The sequence below is a fragment of the Pseudopodoces humilis genome, chromosome 19 (genome assembly GCF_049639895.1).
Source record: "Pseudopodoces humilis isolate 2021_Gansu_Grassland_sample_001 chromosome 19, ASM4963989v1, whole genome shotgun sequence".
NCBI classification, from domain to species: Eukaryota; Metazoa; Chordata; class Aves; order Passeriformes; family Paridae; genus Pseudopodoces; species Pseudopodoces humilis.
Window position 1 is genome coordinate 3,698,433 of NC_142218.1, and position 20,521 is coordinate 3,718,953.

Below are 20,521 nucleotides of genomic sequence, written 5' to 3' on the forward strand. Positions count from 1 at the left end.
CCCTGTGGACAGAAGCAGCAGCTCTTGAGGGAAAAGCAAAAGGAAAAAAGCACATTATTGTGGCAAATGAGCATTTTATATCAGAGAGTACTAAAGTCACTTATTGCTGTGCTGGTAAATTGTGTGTTGGGAAGAAGCACCAGGTGGAGAGCAGGGACATGGAATTTTCACATGATCCAAAGAACTGGGCTCCATCCCACAGTACAGGAAAGCTCACAGAGGAGAAGAGGTGGAAATGGGATGTTTGCCTTCTGGGAATGCTCTGTCCATAATGGGTGGTTTGAGTGCAAAACTAAACAGTAAATGCTTTGCACCTCTGAAATTTATAAAGCTATGAAACCATTGCCCTTTGGTCTACAGGCTGTAGGAATCCTAAATCTTCCTTTTCCCTCAATTTTCTGGATTTTGGCTTTAATTAAATACTCAGAATTGTTGATTTCAGAATTGGTTCTGGGCACTTTTCCTGGGGCTCAGGCAGACCATATCATTCCCTGGTGCAATTTACCTGTCCGGTGAATTAATGATTCATTTATTGCTGCTGCTGGCACATTCTTATAACAGTTGACACGTGCCATTGCTGTCAGCCTGATACAGTACTGAGAGAGAGATCTGAATGTCTCTCTTAGACAAAAACTATTACTGCAGTGTCAGCACAGTGAAATCTTCTCTTGCTAAATATTGTAAAAGCCAAGTGCCTTTTTTCTTTTGTGTAAAACATGGAACTGGAAGTTTGGACCATCACTAGAAAGATAAACTTACCTGCTGCATCTATGACAGTGGTAGGAAGTGTGAAAATAAGCAATGCTGGTGTAAATATTGACATCCAGAGCTCTGAAGACTCATTGCTATTCTATAAATCTAGAAAAGGTGCCCATGGATGCTGCTCAGAGAGTCTGGCTGTTGTAGATAACTATACAGATACTTTGTATTCTGTGTTTTCTGCTTAAAAGAGTTTTGAGAAGCTTAAAATTTGGTTTCCTTTCCTTTCAGTCCCATCCTGATCAGTTTGACAAGCACAGTTCACAGCTGCTCCCTTAGGACTTGGTGAGAAAGGCTTTTATAATCCCCACGAGGAGGGGCACGATCAGGATCATGTTGGAAACCAGATCCTGCTTGTCAGGGAAAGGTCTTTGTGCAGCAGGTCCCATCTTCACCTTTTCAACCCTCAAAGAGTAAGAACCACTGTGTCTCTTCTGATCTTGTTTTTAGAACCTTGGCTCTGTCCTGTGCATATGAGAAAACAAAACATGGAATTGTTGCACTGGGTGGTACACAAGCCATTAGGGGTTCTTTTTGTCTAAAATCAGCCACAACCCATCCCATGCCAAAGAGAGTTCATGGTCACCTTATCTGCACAGTTTATCAGATGATTTTATTACTAAAAAGGAAGAAATTAAAAAAATAAATCATATAAAAGTCATAGTTTAAAAGGAGTATCCAGCTGTTTTAAGATTGCATTTTCTATAATGTCTTTCTGTATGGATTATTTCACAGGAGTAAGTGGTAACAGTTGTTGAGGATTCTTCTCGAGTTTTTCAGTCTTCCCAGTGGCATCTTAAGGATTCACGGAGCCAATTATTCTTCCATCATGTAAAAATTGCTTACAATTGCCTTGCTTAGAAAGCCAAATAGAGAAATATTCCAGCAGTTGAGTAGAAACACTCAGGAATATTTGCCTAAGAGTAAAATACATTTGTTTTCCACAACAGTTGGAAAGTAGAGTGTTAATGGTATTAAGAGTGTAAGAACTGAAGTGTCTGGATGATGCTCTTTGCATTGTAGAATCCCAGAATGGTTTGGATTGGAAGGAAACTTAAAATTAATTTCATTCCAGCCCCTGCCATGGCAGGGACACCTTCCACCATCCCAGGCTGCTCCAAGACCCCTCCAACCTGGCCTTGGACACTTCCAGGGATCCAGGGACAGCCACAGCTGCTCTGGGCACCCTGTGCTGGGCCTGCCCACCCTCACAGGGAAGAATTTCTAATATCCAACCTATGCCTGTCCTCTGTCAGTTTAAAGCCATCACCTCTTGTCCTGTCACTATGGATGATAGAATTTTAGGTGGTGCTGCAAGGAACAGGGATTTGAGCTTGATCTTTGTGGGGCTTCAGATCCTCTGTGATTCTGTTTGGTCTATTCTGGTCCTAGATGTTAATTTTGTTTTCTCACACTCTTTGCATTACTAGAATTCATTTCATTTTCAAGCTCTAACAGTGTTCAGCCCTCTGAGCTGTAGATGGGGGCTGTATTTTCTGTTCAAACAGGAGGAGGAAGACACACCCCAATTCCCTTTGTGGCTGCACAACTGGACCTGGTTTTAGATTCAATAAAATATACCCATGGTCAAAAACTCTGGTTTTTGGGGATTTTTTAATGTTTGTTTGTGGTTTTTTTTAATTTTTTTTTTTTTAATTTTGAAGTGAGCACCCATTTTTCCGTGTCATTCCCAAGACTGGGGTTCAGCTGGATATTCCAGCTGCAGGAATCCAGTTCCAGATGTGCTGCTTGCAGGGGAGCCTTTGGTTTCTTCCTCTCTGTCTGGAGGAGGTGAGAGAGTGGCTGAAAGGGAGCACCAGGCCAGGCTTGTAATATAAAATGCTGCTGGGATGAAATGGGGCTTAAAATATGGTTGTTCACAATTATATGTGTACAAGGCCAATCTGTCACCATGTTTATTTAATCAAGGTCAAACAGAGATTTTAATTAAAATAGTGAGCTCATAACATCAGGCTGGTCATCTGTAACTGGCAAGCGGGTTTTGAAACAAAAAAATGTTCTCATTTATTGTGCCAGTTTTGCTAAATAATGGGTAACTTGTTTAGATCACTTGCAGTAATTTGGCACAGAGTGATATTAAAAAAGTAAAAGCTTTTGCTCCAGTTGGTGCTAGTAGGAAATAATCCATTGTTTTCAGTGAGGTGGGACCTGTTCTTTAAAAACTACTGGAACAGCTCCTTATCTTAGTTCCTTAAATTCAGAAAACAGGAGCAATAGTTTAAATTCCTACTTTTACTACATTTTACAGCACCTGTTTTTTTCAGTGGTAGAGAAAGGGTGAAATAAATGGGGGAAAGATGGGAAAGATGTTTGTTTTTTTTTTGGTGGGGATGATTTGGATTGGGACAGAAGTAGGGAAGATGGGCGTGTTGGGTGACATCGTAATTTACATCGGTTTGGCAATAGCAGTTACTAAACTCACTAGATGAGACCTTCATGTCTGCTTAGTAGGATAAATTGCTCTATTAATTAAGCTCAGTCCCATAAATCTCTTCTAAGTTGCCATCAAATCCCAAAGTAACCTGGATCACGTCGCTATTGAAATCTGCAGCCCGGGAGAACGGAGTTTAATATTTCATTTGTCTTGTTCAGCTATGATGTAACTTGTAAAATGTAGTTTTTACATTGGGAATAAAAATAACCAAATCTATCTTTTAATTGCCTTGCACCAAGAAACAAGTAATAAACTGCTTGTGATCTACAATAATTTGATTTTTAATGAAAATGTATGCACATATGCTTTTTGAAAACAATTTTCTTGGAGAAATAACTTTGTAAGTCAAAACATAATCAGCCTGGCATTTCATAGCAGAAAAAGATTCTGACAGGTGTTATGGATGTGCAGAATTAAAGCAGAAACAGACATTCCACAGAAAACCTATCTGGCATCACTGATTTTTTGTTCATGTTGGATACCTGCTGCAATTACAATTTAGATTGTCCTTTCTCCAGAGGTGCAATGCACAACTCCTGCAGTCAGTCTCAAGGAGATAGAATGTTTTGTTGTAAACAGTTTAAGGAAATGAAATCAATCATAATTTCAGTTGATCCTTTTGTACAACAGTTTCTTTCTCTTCACTGAGCAGATCTTAACCTGCAAGAATTGTCCTGAAGGGAAAATCCAATCTTCCTCCCATCATGTCATGCTCAAAGCCTTTTCTTCCACATTTCTGTGGGTCCTGGATTCTTCCAGTTCTTTGAGGAATCACCTTTAGGAGACAGGGGTTTAGAATGACTCCCATTGAACGTGAAATTTCTTATGTTGTAACATTTATGTGTTTCTTTTTCTGAGACAGAGATCACAGGATGGTTTGGGTTGGAAGAGACCTTGAAGCTCATCCCATTCCACCCCTGCCATGGGCAAGGGCACCCTCCACCATCTCAGGCTGCTCCAATCCCTGTCCAACCTGGCCTTGGACACTTCCAGGGATCCAGGGGCAGCCTCAGCTGCTCTGGGCACTCTGTGCCGGTGTTTTAAGCCCTTCTTGATAAAAATATTCTTTTTTTGTCACCTGATTTTCATGAGAGAATAGAGTTTGTGTCCTCTGGGCTAAGGGCAAACCACATCAGAGTGTGACAGAAGGGAAGGTTGGGAAAGATTCAGGAAATTGCTCATAATCTTGCAGAGTTCAGCTGAGGTTTTCCAAGGTGTATGTTATTCATGTGGTTTCCAGAATACAAGTGTTGTTTACACTGAGAGAAATGGGGGACAGAATAATAAAAATCAGGAAGGCAGCCAGAGCTCTGTAGATTTTATTTATTTTTTATTATTTTTTTTTAATTTTTTTTGTGGCTTCCATCAAAGGGAGCTGCTGAGATGTCTTTTATCAGCTTGCTTTGCTTTTTCTCACGGAGGTCATACTCAATAGCTGATTCCTGCCTCCTCATGCTGCTCCTCAAACATCCAGGCACTCTTCAGGTCTCATGCAGACTTTCTTGAGTACCTTTGCCCATGAAGTTGAGCAAACTTTGCAGTCAAACACCACAGGAGGTATTGATTTACTGTTGCCTTGGAGTTTTCTTAACTCTGAGCTACCAAAAGCCCACTTAGAGCCAGTTCCAGCTGCATCCTGGCTGCTGGGCATGGGAAGATCACTGGTGTTTAAATTTGCTAATATTGTCTCAGCCAGTGCTTTGATTAGAAAATAAACCCTGGTGTTTATCTCTGGTTTGGGGGTTAAGATCAGAAAATGAACAAGTGACTTGAGTTTTCATCTTATTGCTAGTTGTGTCATGTTAAGCACTAGAATTTGGCTGAACCCCAGCACCACGATCAGTGACTGGGATATTCTGCTGTGTCAGGTCACAGGGCAGAGGAAGGGCTGTGCTGGAACCCTTTTATTCATGGTTTGTGCTAAGGGCACTCTGTTCTCTCTTATTTAGGATTTCTTTCCCCCTCCCTCACCCTCCAAGATTCTGTGAGTGCTGTTGTTCATGTGCTTAAAAGAGGGATCAAGTATAAACATCATGATGATCAAAATTAATGATTAAAAGACATTTTAAAAACAGAAAGTTGCTTTGTGGTTCCTGTATTTTCACAAGTGTTTCTCAGTTGCTAACACTACCCCTAGTGCACGGGGGTTGAAATTTAAGCACAAAAAATTCAAGCCCAATTCTTTCCAGTAATTAAATTTCCAGATTAAATTCTTATAAAATATTCTGTAAATGAGAGGGGAAACTGTGCTTTTGTTACAAAAGGTTTTGGGACAGCCTTACTGCACAGATACATGACGGAAATTTGGACATTTTCTGACTCCTTGTGATTTGTTTTTGTCCCCAGAGCCTCCCACCCCGATCGCCCCTCCGGAGCTGCTGGCCGTGGGAGCCACGTACCTGTGGATCAAACCCAACGCCAACTCCATCATCGGGGACGGGCCCATCATCCTCAAGGAGGTGGAGTACAGGACCACCACGGGCAACTGGGCAGAGACTCACATCGTGGACTCTCCCAACTACAAGCTGTGGCACCTGGACCCCGACGTGGAGTACGAGATCCGAGTGCTGCTGACGCGCCCCGGGGAAGGGGGCACGGGACCCCCCGGGCCCCCGCTCACCACCAGGACCAAGTGTGCAGGTAAGGCTGCTGCTGCCCCACTCCCCTACAGCTGCTCTGCCTCCTCCTCGCTGCAGGTGCTTCGTCAGGGCTCTGAAATGACAGCGTGAACTTGGATCCATCCTTTCGTTCCACAGGCAGGTGTTGGTTTTATGCCCGTGGTTTATCTGACAAACTCTTGCCACAGTGTGAGGCTGCTTTCTGTTGGAATAGGCAAATTACTTTTTTTTCTGACCAGTTCTCCAGAAAGAAAATTGTTCTTAAGACCAGTCTGTGATAAAATTTTCACCTCTAAGTGCAGAACAGAATTCACGTTGTTCTTGGATAGTGGATCTGCAGTGGTTATTCAAAACCTGGCGCTGGTATCTGTTTGAGTGAACTGGGGTGAAAGAAGAAACATTTAATTTTTAAAATATGCTTTTGTGTTCCATTTGATGGAACTGATTCCCCTCCTCATTTCTGACAAAGGATTGTGTTCAGACACCATGCAGCACCCTCCTTTTCTCTTTCATATTAGAATGGATCAATTCTGATCCAGGGACAGAGTAGTCTATCTTTCTTTCTAAGCCGTATTGGACTTCCCGTGAAAAACTGACGGATGGTGTTGCTCATGTTTCAGATATATCGGTTATTCATCCTGGTGTCATGCATTAATCATTAGTCATTAAGGGAAATCAAGCCCTGTGCCTGGCAAGGGGATGAGCAAAGCACTTTTCTGCCTCACAGGTTTTTTTTTCCACCACACAACTTCATTTTCTCACATTTCTGTAATTTTTGCAAGGTCCTTCCTGTGGTGTGAACAAAGAGCAGGGACTAAAAGGCTGCTCTCTTTTTGCTACAAACCCTTCCCTCCCCACAAATTAGTGGTTTACAACATCTGGATTTAAGTACTGAAAACCTTATAAGAACATTCTGTTTCCTGTTACTCTTTCTGATCAAACAGCAAATCTGAAGTGGGAAGAAGGCATCCAGAACACCCAAAATCATTCCAAGATGGGATTAAGCAGTTATTATGTTATTAACTAATATATTAATATTAATATATATACATATTACTGACAATGTTAGTGTTCCTCATCCACTTCATGGCAGGAACACTTCCTCTTTCTCCACCAAGAGAGGAAGCCTGGCAGGCTGACTGTTTTGGGTAGCACATCCTTTATTTTGAAGGCTGTAAATTAGCAACCATTCAGTGCCCCTTTGAGAAGGTTTGGTTAAAAATCAGTAAAGCTGAGCACCCTGACATGGAGGTGTTTCCTTGGTTCAGCACCTGTCCTTTGGTAGAACACAGATGTTGAAGGCTTTGCAGCAGCTGTGTGGAAAGCGTGAAGTGACATGGATGATGTCCTGGCCTGTTTGGGAAGTTGGCACATGTTGTGCTGCTCACCTTGTGGCTTTCTTCTCCTTCCCTAGAGTGGTCAAATTCTCTGACATCACCAGAAGTCACTGCAGGCCTGGCCTGGGACTGTGCATTTACAGATGGAAATGTGACATGTTTAGATTTGGTCTGGGGTTGATGTGTTGTCACTTTGCAGTCACACTCTCTGCAGCAGCAAAATGTTCACACCTCTCTGTCTTACCTGTAAAAAATGCTGGGTCTGGCTTAATTCAGGATTTAAGATTAAAAAATATTGACTTTGTGCTTAATACTGTCCCGTGTCCCAGATCTCTGCATTTCCTGCCCAGCTCAGGTATCGACTGGCACAGAGAAGGATGACGTGGATAATTTGTTCAAATTGGCAAAGCTGAGGCACTTTCTGGTTTCCATCCTATTTTACTAATGAAAATCTAACTGGAGAAGGTCATTCTGTTAATGTTAGCTGTCATACAGGCCTTGTTGAGATTGATGGTGATGGCATTTATGTTTTGTTTAGGGCACTGGGTAGGAGAAATTGTAATGATCTTGATCTAAGCGTGGACCAGGAGGAAGGAAGAGATTTAATAGCTAAAGATGTACAATTTCACCAAATGCCAACTTGAAATGATAGAAAAGAAAATGCAACTCATTATTCCAATTTTCCTATGTCGTGGAACTCCTTCAGAACACCGTTTTGAGGGTAATTACACAAACCTTTCACAGTGAAGATTTTCAAAAATGTGCTGAACTGAGAAAACAGCTCTGCTGCCTTGATTTTCCTAAGAGTACCTAATGAATGACATCAGGGAAAATTGAAGTGTTTTAAAATAGTTGAAGGATGAGTGATGCTGCTTTTTTTTTATGTGAATTTTTTTGGTTGTTTTATTATTTGTCTTTAGTTTTTCTGAGCAAGAGGGAAGTGCCAAACTCCTACACATTTTTATGCAATCAGCAGGTGATTGGAGCAGCCCACTTTTACTGCCCTGGTTGTGCTGTGCTTATTGAGCCCGCAAATAAAGGTAACAAAATTGATTGCATAAGTAAGAGTAGAGAATATCACCTGTACTGGAGAAGCATTTACTTATTTAAATTGCTAGAAATCAGTGCAACAATAAACAGAAAGTGGCTGCAACCTTCTAAGAGAGGGAAGTCAATATCCCTTGCACTGAATACTCTTCCCAGGCTCTTTCCACATGGAGACTGTATATTTTTTGTTCTAGGGAGGCTGAGTAACTGCTGGCCTTTAATTTAAGCACAAGTTGCAATGAGATTCTTATTTTGAGATGAATATGAGAAGGATTTGGGAAGGACCATGCTCCTCTTGCATTTCAAATCAAGCAACAGAATTTCATTTACAAAGTTGTCCTTGTCTTCTGTGTGTTTCTTGACTGTCAGCTTTGTATCAGAGGAAAAGCACGTCCAGGATGGTCCAGAGTGAACTCAGACATCATGACAGCTCTTATCAAAATCATTCATTAGTTTCAGATTTTGATCACACTGAATGGAAGGTGTTTATGTGGACTTGAAAGGTTTTTTTTTTTTTAATTAGATAAAACTCATAAGCTAATTATGGAAGGTCATGCTCTAAATGAGCATAAAGAAGTTTTATTAAACCGTATAATATCTAAATTTCTGTTTAGCAGTATGTGCCCAGACGTGCTATCCCACCGGTGATGCTTTTTGGTGTTGTACAGGACAGCATTACAAGACTAAACTAATATTTAATCTATAGAAATAATACTGAAAATTAAATTCCACTTTACCTCTGAGGAAAAGCCAGTTGCCTGAAAATACAGCAAACCCTGCACAAGTGGTTTGTTTGTTTGTTTGTTTGTTGCAGGTTTTGTGTTTTGGATTTGAGTTTGGTTTTTCCATGGACTGTGACTTGGGACAGGAAAAGAGGAAATGACCTTGAGGCATAACCCAGGGAAGTGTCAGTCAGAGGGAAGAGTTGCTCAGCAGGGAATGGGGAAAAGAGAGAAATTATTTGAGGTTAAGACCAGACACGGGGTTGAAGGTTGGTTAAAGGAAGGATAGATATAAAACATGAATGTTTATCCCCAAAATAATAGGTTGAGGAGATAACAGGATTAGAACAGTGTTTGAACACAGCTCCCAATAGTGCCTCGTATTCAGCACTGGTTCTCTGAGTGTGGGGCCTTTTTCACCATCCTCTATAGATAAACAGAGCTTTTAAAATCCTTGTTTCATGGCCTTTGTTCACAAGAGTGTGCTTTGGGAAGCTTGAGGCTTATTTTCTTCTCTGTGCTTATTGACTATTCCTCTGCCTTTTTTTTTTTTCCTTTCTTCAGTTTCCACAGAAAAGCAGAATAGGGGAAAAGTTGTTTTTAGCTCTGGTGGATAGAAGAAAGGAAAAAGTTTGCATTTGAGGTCATCATCAGGCAGGGAATCTCATCTGAAAACTGCTTCTGGTGGGGCAAACTCACATGAAAAACAAGGCCAAAGAGTAATATTTAAATGAATATTAATAAAGGGACAGAGTAAATACTTTATTTATGATCAATACTTACTCCTGATTAAAATACTGTCTGGAAAAGCTGCCTTGAAGATTTGCTTCCCTTTAGGTCCATTAGAACATTGTCTGATCTTCATTAGCTGTAGAGATTAAAGAAAGGGAGCCCCAGGGGGACCTTCTCCCTCTCTAAAAGTTCCTGAAAAGAGATTGTAGCCAGGTGGGGATCAGGCTCTTCTCCCAGGGAACAAGTGGCATAAGGAGAGGAAACAGCCTCAGGTTGCGTTAGGGGAGGTTTAAATTTGATATTAAGAAAAATTTCCTCACTGAAAGGGTTGTCAGGCATTGGAAGAGGCTGCTCAGGGCAGCCATCCATCCCTGGGCTGTTCAAAAGCTGTGTGGATGTGAGCATGGTTTGGTGGTGAGCGTGGTGGTGCTGGCTCAATGGTTGGACTCTGGTCTTAGGGGGCTTTCCCAGCCCCAGTGACTCCATAATTCTCTGCCTTTTTGGATGATGACAGCAGGTCACTTGGTGTTCGTGGCTGGATTCTGATCTAGAGGGCTTTTCCAGCCTTGATGATTTTATAATTCTCTGTCTTTTGGCTGAGAATTGGATGTTGTTGCTGGATTTGTTGCTGGATGATGACAACAGGTTGTAAAATGATTTGTAAAATGAGGATAGTTTCATAACCTCATGGCTTGGAAGAAGGAACTGTTCAGTCTGACAGGAGAATTGTTTGGTAAGGAATGGGAGGTGAGAAAAAGTCCTGAGAAACCTCATCATCTCCCCAGGAAACACATGGCAACGATTCCTCATGGAACAGGGCTGTGATCATAGGAAGTTTGTCCTCCTATGAAGAATTCCCGTGGCTCACACACAGCCTGTCCCTTCAGATAAGCCGCTGGAGACTGCCTTAATCAGCACAGGGTGATTTAGCTCCTGCAAAAAGGAGCAGTTGTCAAGATCAATACTCAATTTTTGGTGTAGGCCTAGGGAAATAAAAGTTCGTCTTGAATGATAGGGCTGGATTCAATACTCCTTTTAAAAACAGTCTGGATTCAGTGGCTGATACAAATGCAAATGATCTGAACATTCTGAGTTTGATATGGTGCTGCCAAGTAGTTGGGAAACTTTTTCCTCTAGTGGTTGTTACCAGGTGGCTTTGTTGCCATGAAATCTAGTGAAGTTGATGGGTAGTAAGCAGATCTTGTCACGTTTTGTTGGTTTAAGACAATAGTTCCAAATTTATAGAAATATTTCTGGTTTTTACTCTATTACAGCTGCTAGAAAAAGAAGGTGTTTGCACACTGTTAGGAAATGTATGAGCTGAACAACCACAAGCACGTGCACTGAGTATGAGTTCAAAAAAAGCTTCTTTCTGGTTTAATTTTAAGGTGATATCTCCCATTAAATAGGAAACTTCCACATGCTAATGTTGAAAAATATGATTCAAGGTTGCAACACTGCTGCCTTCGTTTTTTTTGTTTTTTTTTTTTTGTCAAGCTCATAATAAAATAAAAAAAATTATAACTCAGATCTATGAGTCAAAGCACTGCACAAAAGGCACATCAAGCGATTTGAAAGAGTGTTCTGTACAACTGATTTTTTGGTATTATTGAAATCACTGAATCACAGACTAATTTAACTTGAAGCTACTCTAAGCCTTGTGCTGAAAGACACATTCATTTCCCCTATTAATATTAAATTTTAGCTCTTGGCTCCAGTCTCCTGTAACTTCAAATGGAGAGGGTAGGGGAAATAGAGGCTTTTTTAGCAAGTGAGGAATATAGAATATAGAATATCCTGAGCTGGGAGGGACCCCCAGGATCCCCCAGCCCAGCCCTGGCCCTGCCCAGACCCCCCAACAACCCCACCCTGGGCATCCCTGGCAGCGCTGTCCAAACGCTCCTGGAGCTCTGGCAGCCTCAGGAATGGCCCAGCCTCGGGTCTGACTTGGGTTCTGTGGATCCCCCAAAGCCTGGGAGACTGCTTCCCATTCCAGGGACATTCCCTACCTTGATGATTGAAGCTCTGATTTCATTCCACCTCGAATAGCCTTTGGCATGTCAGCCAGAGGGATTAGACTTACAGAAATACAATATTCCTTCATTTTGATCCTTGATCCCCAGTTTGTGCCTGGAAACAGCCTGGTAGCATTGCTGAAAGATAGAGGCTTCATCCTAATGGATTTAATCCCTTTGCATGCAAGATGATGATTTTTAAATAGATGAATATATCCTGATTTCTCCCTTATTCTTTCCCCTCCTCATTTGTTTTTTGTTGGAGTAAAAAGACAGCATCTACCCTTTGATTAGCAAGTGAAAAACGTAGGAAAACAAAGAAAAGGTGATGTATTTCTTGATGGCAAATGTATTTCTGGTTTCTCTTCACGTTACAGCTGGTTTCACACCGAGGTGTCCCAGGCAAAAAGAGTCTCTGAGGAACCATCAGGATCACGTTATGGCTGTGTTGGTTGTAGCAGTGTGATTGCCCTGGAAAGGCACCTTTCAAAAAACAGAGGATAGATTGGATCTGTGAATTATTTACTGGAAAAGAATTGAAAGAAGGAGCAGCTCTGTTGTCTGAGATGTAACAGTGATAACCTGTATGGGACAGAAAGAATCTGGGAGGAGATTCAGTGGTGAAAGGGGAGCAGAGTGCTCTGGTGTGTTTGAGTGACTGAGGGAATCCAGGACTCTGGAAAAGCCAGATTGTTGGAGCTGACAGGATCCTTGGTTTGGTGTTAGGCTGATCCACCCAGAGTTCAGGCACTAAATTCCATGCCTGGGAAAGCAGCAACAAGCAGAGGCGAGGCTGGGATTTACTGCTGGAGCCCATCAGTGTGCCATAAATCTGATATTTGTTTCCAGCACTCACCAATCCCCAAACGTTCCTGAGTCTCCCAAAGCGTGCCCCCTATTGCCTTTAACCATGGGACATATGGTGAGGAATTTTCTTTATCCTGATCCTTGCAGAAGATCAGCTTTTTGTCCTGAGGCCTGGGGATTGATTGCCCTTATCTTAGTCTGCATAAATACAGTTCTGAATATAAATCCAGCCACAATAGTTCTTGGTCTGGATTTTTTTTTTTTCCAAAGGGATTTTGCTCATGATGGATTTAAATTCTAGGGATTTACTTTTTTATCTGCAAAGGCAGTTTGTTATCCAGAAATGTTTTATTTTTATTTATTAGGAGGAAGTCTAGTGACTAATTTCCACATCACACTGTTTCTGCCTGGTGCTGTTGCTGTTTAATTGAATATTTTTTCCAGAATGTGGTTTGAATTTAGCATTGTTTTTGGAGTGGGCAGGCTGGTCAGGAAGATGACAACTTCCAGAAAGGCATAAGGCTCTTATGCCAAGAACTGTTCTCACTAATGGTGGGATTTCACAACTTCTCCCAAAAGAAGTGAACCTTCCCAGCTCTTGCTTTCACACCAGCTGAATTTAGGACACTGTTCTTTTTGATGTTTCTTGTCTCCCGAGTTCCGTCCAGGCTTCCTCCCAAACAGCTATTTTTAATCTGAAAAGGCAAAAACAGAAGAGGAGAGAGGAGAAAACAAAACAAAAAAAAGCCTAAAACAAACCCAACAAAATCCCATTCTGTTTTGTTGGACTCAGAAGAATCCTCGAGCACGACTTGACTTTGTGGGGTTATAGATGTGAGGCAGCTGAACATCTGCTGTGTGCACACTGCTCTTCTAAGGGAAAAGTGGGTTTGAATCAAATTTGGAGGGAATACAAACCAGCTGGATTTTTGCTGTAGTTTTTCAGGGATGTATTTCAACAGCCTGAGGTGCTGGAGTGTTCAGGGAAGGGAATAGAGCTGGGGAAGGTTCTGGAGCCCCAGGAGGGGCTGAGGGAGCTGGAAAGGGGCTCAGCCTGGAGAAAAGGAGGCTCAGGGGGCCCTTGTGGCTCTGCACAATCCCTGCCAGGAGGGGACAGCCGGGGGGGTCGGGCTCTGCTCCCAGGGAACAGAGACAGGAGGAGAGGGAACGGCCTCAGGCTGGGCCAGGGGAGGCTCAGGGTGGACACCAGGAGGAATTTCTTCACAGAAAGGATGGTTTAACATTGGAAGAGGCTGACTGAGGAGTGCTGGAGTCCCCATCCCTGGAGGAACACCTGGCTGTGGCACTCAGTGCTCTGGGCTGGGTGGCACAGGTTGGACTTGATGAACTTGGAGGTCTTTTCCAACCTCAGTGATTCTGTGTGACTGTGCTGGGCACACGTGGAGGCTCTGTACAAGGTCACTGACAGGACAGGCCACGTGAATGATTCCAGATACTCAGGACTGGGGCCTGGACACAAGTGGTGCCCAGAGAAACCAAACCAAACCAAGCTTGCCTCAGCTGCTGTGTCACCCAGCCAGCCTGGGTTCACCAGGGACATCCTGGGTTCACCAGGGACATCCTGGGTTCACCAGGGACATCCTGGGTTAACCAGGGACACCCTGGGTTCACCAGGCACATCCTGGGTTCTCTGTGCACAACACAAAGGTGGTTGAGTTTTCTTGTGTGCTTTTGGATAATCGTGTGATTCCTCTTTTCAGCTCTCTTAACAAAATTGTATGTGGAGGGAAGCAACATAAGCAGATATTTGATGTGTTAATAACTTCTTCCCTGCTTGCTTGTGCAGCTTCATTTCAGAATTCTCAGTTTAAAGGTTTCTCCAGTGTGGGCCTAAAAATGTGGCTCCCTAGCTCGTGCAAACCTGGCACTGCTTTGCCCAAGTCAGCATTTTACACCCACTGAAAATCTGCCCCACTGTTTGCAAAAACAGGCCAAGCATTTTTCCTCAATTGTCACTCAGTCCCCTGCTAAAGGCAATTTTATTTAAATTGCATGGCGTCTTTTAGTCTTCAGTTAAGAGGCATCTCTCATAAAATCTCATCCTTTATTAGCATGTTATTACTGCCTCTGTTGGCTTTGCGAGCGTGCACGAGATGATCGCTTCCAGCTGTGGCTTTATCCGAGTGTGAAAAGCCCCGGCAGTGGGAGGAAGCTGGGGAAGGAGGATGCTGTGTCTGTGTTCCTCATTGAACTGGGGCTCAGGAGGACCTGAGGGAGGTGGCTTTGCCTCCTCTGTGCCATCACTCATCTCAGGAATCAATGACAGACCCATCCTTGCAAAGCATCCATTCAGGATTTGCATAGTCATGATCCCATCTTTGTCCTGGGACAAGCGTTGCTTCCTGCTTGTGTTTCTCTTGTTGCTGCTCCAAAGGCAGCTGAAACATAAATGATTTTCATTTTCAAACCTGTTTTTAATACGCACAAGTCTGCATTGAAAAGCACTCAAATAGTAAGAGATGCTGAGATTTTATATGCTGAAAGTGGCCAATTTTAAACGTTTCAAAGAATAAAATGCACATTAATTGGCTTTCATGGATGCTTTAACATAGAGTACAAAAGCCAGGCAGAGGCAAAGTGGAAGAGAGCACTACATTTTTACTGTGCTAAAGCTTTTAACCCTGAGGCATTTGCAAGACATTTAGGAACAGTTTTCTTCCTTACATGTTTAGCTGTTTTACATTTTGTCATAAATATTTTACCCTTTTATTTTTCCCCAGTGGACTCTGAAATGTTGAGATGAACATGACTTCTTGTTTAACACTTGGCAACTCATCCAGATGAGCAGGGGTTTTGCACAGCTGGGGAACAAAAAGGAAAAGGCAGGTTGGTCTCAACTCGTGTTGCAGAACCAGCAGATGGAGCATGAGAGTGCAAAACCCGGTTTGCAATGGTGTGTCTGTCTGTCTGCACGACCGTATTGCCTTTTCATATTGTTTGAGCTTGAAATGGACATTTAAAAGTCATTTTTAGCCACTTATTGTGTCCATGAGCATTTCTGCCACCTGTTAAAGGCAGTACCTGACAAACCCAGAGCAGAGCTCTCAATCCCCTTTGGGAGTTCTGGGATCCTTTCACAGTTCCCATTGCACAGGAGGAAAGCAAAGACCCCCCAGTCCCCCCCAAGCTGTGGATTTGGGGTCCAGCTGATTGCCATGGCCACGGGACTGGGTTGGAGTTTCCACACTTAGGCACCCATTTAATTATTTGTTACTCAACTGAGAGCAGTGAGGAAAAGGGAATGCTTTCAACTCCTTTTAACTTATTTTTGTTTTTTAGTTTCATAAGCTAAAAGCTTAAAAGCTTTGGGCTATTATTTATTTTATTTGTTTCTCTTTAGCTTTTTTTTTTTTTTTTGCTTTTTTTCCTTTTTTTTTTAATGTAAAACAGTAGAATATTTTCTGACTTGAGAAATAATACTGAAGTACAAACCATAGCTGTTGACTGCATCAAAGTACTGCAATATTGCTGGGGAGACTTCGAGGCCTGAGCATCCAAATCAGCCTGACAGTTGTTATTACAATGTATTTTGCTCAAAAAGCCACAAATCCTCATTTCAGCTGCCAATAATCCTTCAAATTATTAAACAAAAATCTTGGTGCAGAAACCATCAGAAGGGGGTTGAAAGCAAGATCACAACTCACAAGATAACAAAATCTGAAAGCCTGAACCTCATCATTTCCTCCCTGTGGCACTTTCTAGCATTCCTTAGAGAAGGAAAAAAACAGGAGGGAAATAAATCTTATAAACAGATCCAAACCACCAGAAATTGATTTGTCCATTAATGAAGTTTGAAGAAAATCTTTGGTGAGCCTGGAAGATTAGATTATATATCAAGGAACTCCACCACTTGGAAGATAAAGCCTTCAAGTGATAACTGTACTTAATAACATTTTTAATAAGATAAACTGTTGGTATGAAGTTGGCTGTTTTAACGGGAGGGACTGAGGCAGAGGACTGGGATGCTGGATTTAAGACAAGGAATGCTGCACCAAAGGCAATGCTGTGTATGAACTTCTGTATTTGAATAAAAACAGCTCTTCACAGTCAGTTTTATCCCCTTCAGATAGATTCTTTTTAACCAATTATAGGAATAAATCTTTGCACTTGCTGTTCTATAGGTCCCTTTGGTTTAGCGTTTATGTTTATATTCATAACACATTCCTCTGCATAAAGATCCACACGATTCTTTTTCCTGGACAGAAAGAATCCTATTTCATTAAAGAAACAGTGCCTGAAAGCAACTTTAGAGCTGTGATAGTTTTTTATTCCATATGGAATTAAAACTGTCTTATGGCAGCTCAGACATAGCAGTTGCTGCTCTAAGATTGCATAAATGTCTTTTGAGTTGTTGTCTGATAGGTGCCATAGATTAAAATCCATGTCTGCAGTGCTGAATTTCCATTCTATAATTTGCTCTGTGGTGATGGAAGGGGTTTCAGGTGATAAGAGTTAAGTTTCTTGTAAACACTGATTGCCATCACATCTCAGCATCAGACAAGACACTCATACAAGTTTCAGGTATAAAACTTCCCTTTCCTTTGTGAAAACTCAGCTTTTCTGATTCTGGCTTTTGTCCTGCTCTTCTAAAGGAACCAGGAACCACAGAGTTAAAAGATGAACTTTGCAGTACCTGACATAAAATCTGCAGAGTGAAAATGAATTTTGTATCTGCTTTTGTTGTTCCCGTTTCTGTTCTGAAGCTGTTTTCAATACTTGATGCTTCCAATTAATGTTGTGTATGTGAACTCTGGATAGGCACCTTCTGCCAGCCTTCTCCTGTCTAGGAGAGGCAATTCAGAGCTTTCCCCTGATCCAGCTGGCACAGCAGAGCAAATATTTACTTATTTTCAAACAGAAGCAAATAGCTCAGCGTAAAAGAGTTGGAAGCAGGCTCTGTGCAAACAGGTGCTTCATGTTCATATTGGTGTGTTATGCTGCAACCCATCAGGCATTTATAGAGAATTTTCCACTGGCACTGGTGGGATTGAGGCTCCCAGGTTGGTGTCAGCACTCCCGGGGTTTCAGACTTGGTTAATTAATTCGTATGAGCAATAATTTGTCCCTATTTGTCTCTGCCTGTCCCAGTGTAAAAGATGATCTTGTTTGTAATAAGAAATGCCCAAACCTGACTGTGGTGGCCTGTGCTAGAAGTAACATTACCTTGTTAAAGTCCTCTTTATGCTGTAGGAATGTGCCTGTGTGCTGAATGCACAATCATTATCTGCTTGTTATTCTGGCCTTTTGTGTGTCCCAGGGGTGGCCCTTGGCAGTGAAACACTGAGAAGTTTTAAAAACAAGGGCTGGTTACCGAGAGAGGGGAGGGCAGAGCATTGTCTGTGCTTCAGGTGTGTTCAGCAAAGGTAACATCATTAAAGGTACCACGTCAGAAAAGAAATTTAAAAAAAACAAACAAACAGGTGGGAATTTTTATTCTATAGCAAAACCTCTCAAATTCTTTTCAAGCAGCTTGTTGGGGTGTGTGTTTTCTGTTCCAAATTGCTTTGGTGCTGTTGGGTTTCTTTGTTCAGGAAAAGAGGTCTTTTGTGTTTATTTTTTTTTTTTTTTCTAGTTAGAGCAATTTGGGCTAAAATATTTGCACTGCATCACCTTAATTTTGAACAATGAAGAAGCGTGCTAATGTGTTAGTTCTTAAACCACAATATTCCAGCAGCAATCAGGTCCTGTGGCTACCTCCTCTTATGTGAAACACAGGGCTCTGAAATATCCACTTTTTGCCTTATTTATCACAGGTTGGTTTGGGTTGGAAGGGACCTTAAAGCTCATCTTGTTCCACCCCCAGCCACGGCAGGGACTCCTTCTGCTATCCCAGGTTGCTCCAATCCCCATCCAGCCTGGCCTGGAAAACTTCCAGGGATCCACCAAAAAGACCCAAAAATTCCAATGTGAATTTGTGTCTGAGGGCTTTGTCCACACACTTCAGGAACTCAGGTGGGCTTTTATTTATTCAGCTTGTCGGGGTCACATCTGCCATGAAGAATCTGGAGTGTGCCTGGCACAAGATCCCTATTTTTAATCTTTACAGGGGGCACAATGTTGTTTTTCATGGCAGCTGTCTGGAGGCTCATCCTCTACAGCTGTCTGCCAGCATTTGTTCCACTTAGAAGCTGGTGAAGTTAAAAGGAAACAGGAGGAGCTGTAGAAACTCAGAATATTAATTTTTGGATATTAATTTTTCAATGAGAAGATAATTATTAAAATCTATATATCTTCTGTGCAATGTATTTTTGTCCACCAAAAATAACTGAAGGCTCTCTGACCTGCCTGTGACACAGCCATGTTGGATATTGCTTTTGTGCAAAAATGGAATTTTCTGCTCAGAAGTTCTTTCCTGTGAAGCCATCACTTAATGGGAAAGGGATGAGCCTTCATTTAAATTTTACCAGAGTACTCAGGCTTCAGAAACAGCAATTTTTGGAAGAACATGTAGAGAGGTTTGTTTTTTTCCAGCACACTTTCCTCATTCATGGTATGAAAAGGGACCTCACAAATAATTCAGGGTTTCTTTGGTGTCCCCACCCATGGCAGGGGGTTGGTGTGAGATGAATGTGGAGGTCCCTTCCAGCCTAAGCCATGCTGGGCTCAGCTCTGTAACCTCTGGTGCCTGTAAAACAGCTTTTCCTCCCTCAGGGATGTATTTCCCTCACTGCAGCACCCACCTGTTAACCATCCCCCTTGGCACAATCCTTTTTATCCCTTCAAGCCTTTCCAACTGGATTGCTCAGATCTTTTCAGCTGTCAGCAAATCTTTACAGTTCCTGTCTTTAACCCAGACAGATGTGTTTGTGTGACCCCACCAGAGGTAAATAACTCTAAGAAGAGGTTATCCTCCAGAGGCTAGGTGACAAAAGCAGGATGGGATGAAATTGCTGCCTGAGTTACAGACTTGGAAACATCATGCAGAAATCCCTTGTATTCAGCACGGGAGGACAAACCCTTCCACCCTGCAGAGATGTGAGCAGGAGTCACAGAATGGCATTGCCTCTGATCTTGTACTCCAATGTGTTGACAGACAGAAACGCTTTTAAACTCAAATGCCTTTCAGACTTTATGAAACAAATCCCACCTCGAGTTGTCCCCAGGGTTAAGGACCAGGGTACTAATGTTATATCACCTTCAGCATTTCCTTCCAATTTGTCTCCCTTAAAGGAGCTGGGCTGCAGTAGCAAACTGTACCTGCAGCACTCCTGAGAGCACGAGGACACCCACAGATGCTCTGGGCCCCTCACACCACTGCAGGGCTCCTTCTTGTGCATTCAGAGCACAGACACAGCAGTGACATGGTCACATTCTGGGCAGCAAAGCTGAGTGATTCCCAGGCTGCTCTGACAGGTCTATCCATAAAAATCCTTCTTGCTTGGCTTTTGTGATATTTATGAGAGTTACAGTGCTGCTGGTCCAAAGAACTGAAAAACCCTGACTCAGAAGCCAACCCTCTCTTTCCCCACTCTCATGGGGGAATTCGTGGACTCTCATGAGATGTGGCCAGGATTTTTTGTGTGTGTTTTTAAACCATCCTCTTGCTTTTCCTTTCACGAGTGACAGGCACAAATCATTCATTCATTCTCCATACGAAACTGCAGGCAGTGACCCCCTGCTTCCAGGCTGCTGTCTGTGTTCTCCTGTCTGCTGTTGCTCCTCCTCAGGATGGAAAACCTTTCCAGGGTGGCAAAGCTGTCAGCTTTCCCTGTGATACCCTGGCACAGGAAAATGGGAATTTATTTCAGCTGTGTCCTGGCTCCATGTCTATTCAGGCACCAGGGAGATGAAGGTGGGAGCAGGTTGCTAAAAAGGCTCTCTGAGATCTGTTCCTTGTTCTCCCTCATGGCCAGCTCCAAGAGAGTTGAGTGTGGAATGTGGAGCCAGAGCTTTGAGGCTGGCTGAGAACCTGGCTGGAAGTGCTTTCTCCAGCCTGACAAAGCTGCTGAGAAAGAAGCTGCCCTCACTTTTCTGTGCTGCAGGTGGAGGTGAGGAAGCTCTGTTGCCT

General features: G+C 42.5%; 1 protein-coding gene across 7 annotated transcripts in view; it reads left to right on the top strand.

The window, feature by feature from the left end:
- Positions 1-20,521, top strand: part of PTPRT (protein tyrosine phosphatase receptor type T) — a 436,478-nt gene that overhangs the window by 210,225 nt on the left and 205,732 nt on the right. For all 7 annotated transcript variants that reach the window (XM_088064391.1, XM_088064395.1, XM_088064397.1 and 4 more), the window contains exon 7: positions 5,561-5,854. In XM_088064391.1, coding sequence (XP_087920517.1) covers positions 5,561-5,854 — 294 coding nt within the window. The remainder of the gene's footprint in view (positions 1-5,560; positions 5,855-20,521) is intronic.